The sequence below is a fragment of the Chenopodium album genome, chromosome 7 (assembly GCF_948465745.1).
Source record: "Chenopodium album chromosome 7, dcCheAlbu1.1, whole genome shotgun sequence".
Lineage (NCBI taxonomy): Eukaryota > Viridiplantae > Streptophyta > Magnoliopsida > Caryophyllales > Amaranthaceae > Chenopodium > Chenopodium album.
Window position 1 is genome coordinate 12,074,007 of NC_137840.1, and position 3,021 is coordinate 12,077,027.

At 43.5% G+C, this 3,021-nt stretch overlaps 1 protein-coding gene across 1 annotated transcript; it reads left to right on the plus strand.

Moving 5' to 3' along the window:
- The first annotated feature begins 229 nt into the window (after nucleotides 1–229).
- On the plus strand, nucleotides 230–2,023 carry LOC145640006 (uncharacterized). The gene has a single exon (XM_081691314.1). The coding sequence runs from the start codon at nucleotides 230–232 to the stop codon at nucleotides 2,021–2,023; it is 1,794 nt and encodes a 597-aa protein (XP_081547440.1).
- The last annotated feature ends 998 nt before the right edge of the window (nucleotides 2,024–3,021 follow it).

A 3,021-nucleotide genomic window follows, 5' to 3' on the forward strand; every position in this document is an offset into this window, starting at 1 on the left:
AGAACTTGAGACATTGAATTAATTTGACATGGTATCTAGAGCTAGGGTTCAAAAACCATTAAAAAAAAATCTCGTTAAATTAATCGGTGATGGCGAAGGAAGATGATGATGTTCCGCCACCACCGCCCCTGTTGATCTTGAATATCACTTGGGATCGAGTGATCATCCCGGTATTATTATTACCCCAATTAAACTTCGTGGAGCAAATTATGATGAGTGGTCTAAGGCTATGCGAAGGGCGTTGATTGCTAAGTGGAAGTTTGGGTTTGTGGATGGCTCGATCAAGGAGCCTACTGCCGATTCTTCACAAAGGAAGCACTGGATAGCAGTTAACTCCATGCTCGTTTCTTGGATTAGTAACACGTTGGATGATTTGGTGCGTTCCACCATTGGAGACTATGACTATGTGAGGGAATTATGGGTACACTTACAGCAACGCTATTGTGTTGTTAGTGGTACTAGAGTTTGTCAGTTGAAAAATTCTTTAGGAGAATGTAAGAAGACGTCCACGGAGTCGGTGACGGAATATTTTGGACGCCTATCAAAAATATGGATGGAGCTACTCCAATTTTCGCGAGTACCAAAGTGTTCTTGTGGGCAGTGTACATGTGATATTGCCAAGCAAGTAGGTGATATTAGAGATGAAGATTACCTACATTATTTTTTGATTGGCCTAGACGATCCGTATGAGGCAATCCGGTCTCAATTGTTGGCGCAACACCCTTTTCCTCATGTGGACAATGCGTATCAAGTGGTGATAAATACCGAGAGACTTCAGACTAAAGATGGAAAGGTGAAGGAGAACGTTATGGCGTTTAAGGTGGACTCGCATGTTAAGTCGACTGACAGTGAAAGACCCTTTTGCACCCACTGCAATCGAGAAGGCCATGACAAAGAGGGGTGTTACCAATTGATCGGGTTTCCCGAATGGTGGGACGAGAATCGCAAAGGAGGAAGAGGATGGGGCAGAGGTGCTCATGGGGGTAGGAGTGGTGGTCGTGGTGCTAGTGGGGGACGCAATAATACCTCTACGAGCACTACACATCGTGCCAATGCTGTACAGGGAGGCGTGAACAACAATAGTGCAGCAAGCAGCAATGAAAGTTCCTCCACTCAAGGCCTCGCAGGTGTGACGTCCGATCAGGCTCAACAAATTATTGAATTACTGAGCAATAAATCTAAGTCTCGCTTAGAAGGTAAGACAAAAGTCCCGTGGATCGTTGATACCGGAGCATCTAATCATGTAACAAATGATTTGTCGATTATGAGAAACGTTAAAACAATTCAAAATTGTCCGGTGGGATTACCGGATGGTCAAACAGTGAACGCGAATCAATTGGGTTCGGTTACACTAGATGGTGGTCTTGTCATTGATAATGTCTTATTGGTACCATATTTGAATTGTAATTTAATTTCGGTCACCCAACTGAGTGATGAATCACAATGTACAATACAATTTACTAACAAAATTTGTGTTATTCAGGACCAGTCGACGAGGATGGTGATTGGCGTGGGTGAACGTGAAAACGGACTTTATTTTTTCCGAGGTGTGCCGCAAGTGAAGGTGCTAGCAGTAGATTGTGTGGTGGATCTTTGGCATCAACGCATGGGTCATCCGTCGGAGAAAGTATTGAAGTTGCTTCCACCTGTGAGTAACTCAATTAGAAAGAATAATAAAATATGTGATGTATGCCCTCGGGCAAAACAGTCTAGAGATAGTTTTCCAGTTAGTGAAAATAAGGCTAGTAAATTGTTTGATCTTGTTCACATTGACTTATGGGGTCCCTACAAGGTCGCTTCGTCGTGTGGTGCCAAGTATTTTTTGACAATAGTAGATGATTATTCTAGGGGTGTTTGGATTTATTTGATTAAAAATAAAACTGAAGTCGAATTTCATTTTCTGAATTTTATTGCCTTGATCAAACGCCAATTTAATAGAGATGTAAAAGTGGTTCGGAGTGATAATGGAACCGAATTTAATCATCTTAAGGAATATTTTGTCACCAATGGGATTATTTTTTAGTCTTCATGTGTGGGTACCCCTCAACAAAATGGGAGAGTGGAGAGAAAACACCAACATATTTTGAATGTGGCACGAGCATTACGATTTCAAGGTGGTTTACCGATTAAATTCTGGGGGGAGTGTGCCTTGACGGCTTGTTATTTAATTAAGCGTACTCCAAGTCCATTACTTGGGAATAAATCTCCATATGAAACGTTATTCGATAAAATGCTTCCTATGATTTAATTCGTGTGTTTGGTTTATGCACATAACCAACGGAGTAAGGGAGATAAATTTGAGTCTCGAAGTAGGAAATGTTTATTTTTGGGGTACCCGTTTGGACAAAAGGGATGGCAAATGTTTGATTTGGAGAAAAAAGAGTACTTTGTGTCTAGAGACGTGAAATTTCATGAGCATGCTTTCCCTTATGTTGAACAGTCGGATGAACCTTTGAGGTTGAGATTAGGTGAGGAGATGATTGGTGTAGAATGGAGATGATTTTGATGAGTTCGAACAGTGGAGTATGGGTGACTTACGAGGGGTGGATATTGAAGGTATGGAAGCAGAGGGAGATGGATCACCCAACGGGGGTCCATCGGCAGCTGGCCGTGAGCAGCCCCAACAACAGCACCCTACTGCTTTGGGCGCTAGGTTGTCAGCGGCAGCTGGCCGAGAGCAACACAAGCAGCCCAGCACAACAGGGGCTGGTGCTGCGCGAGAACAAAGCAGGCAACAGAGTACCTCTGCCTCGAGTGCTGGGAGTGAACAGTGCCAGCAGGAGCTCGAAGCAGGGGGGCAGCACACCCAGGCAGATCAGTCCGCAAGTCAGGCGGAGCATATTGTTGCGCAACAAAATGTGGACTCGAACACAACTACTCAAGATGAAATAAGTGAGGAATTAGGTCGAGGGAAGAGAGTGAAGTTCCCTTCAACAAAGCTTTGTGAATGTGTTACGCATACTATTCAGAAAAATAAAGTCCCATCGTTGTCACCCGCGAAATCATCTTCCTCAGGTACTC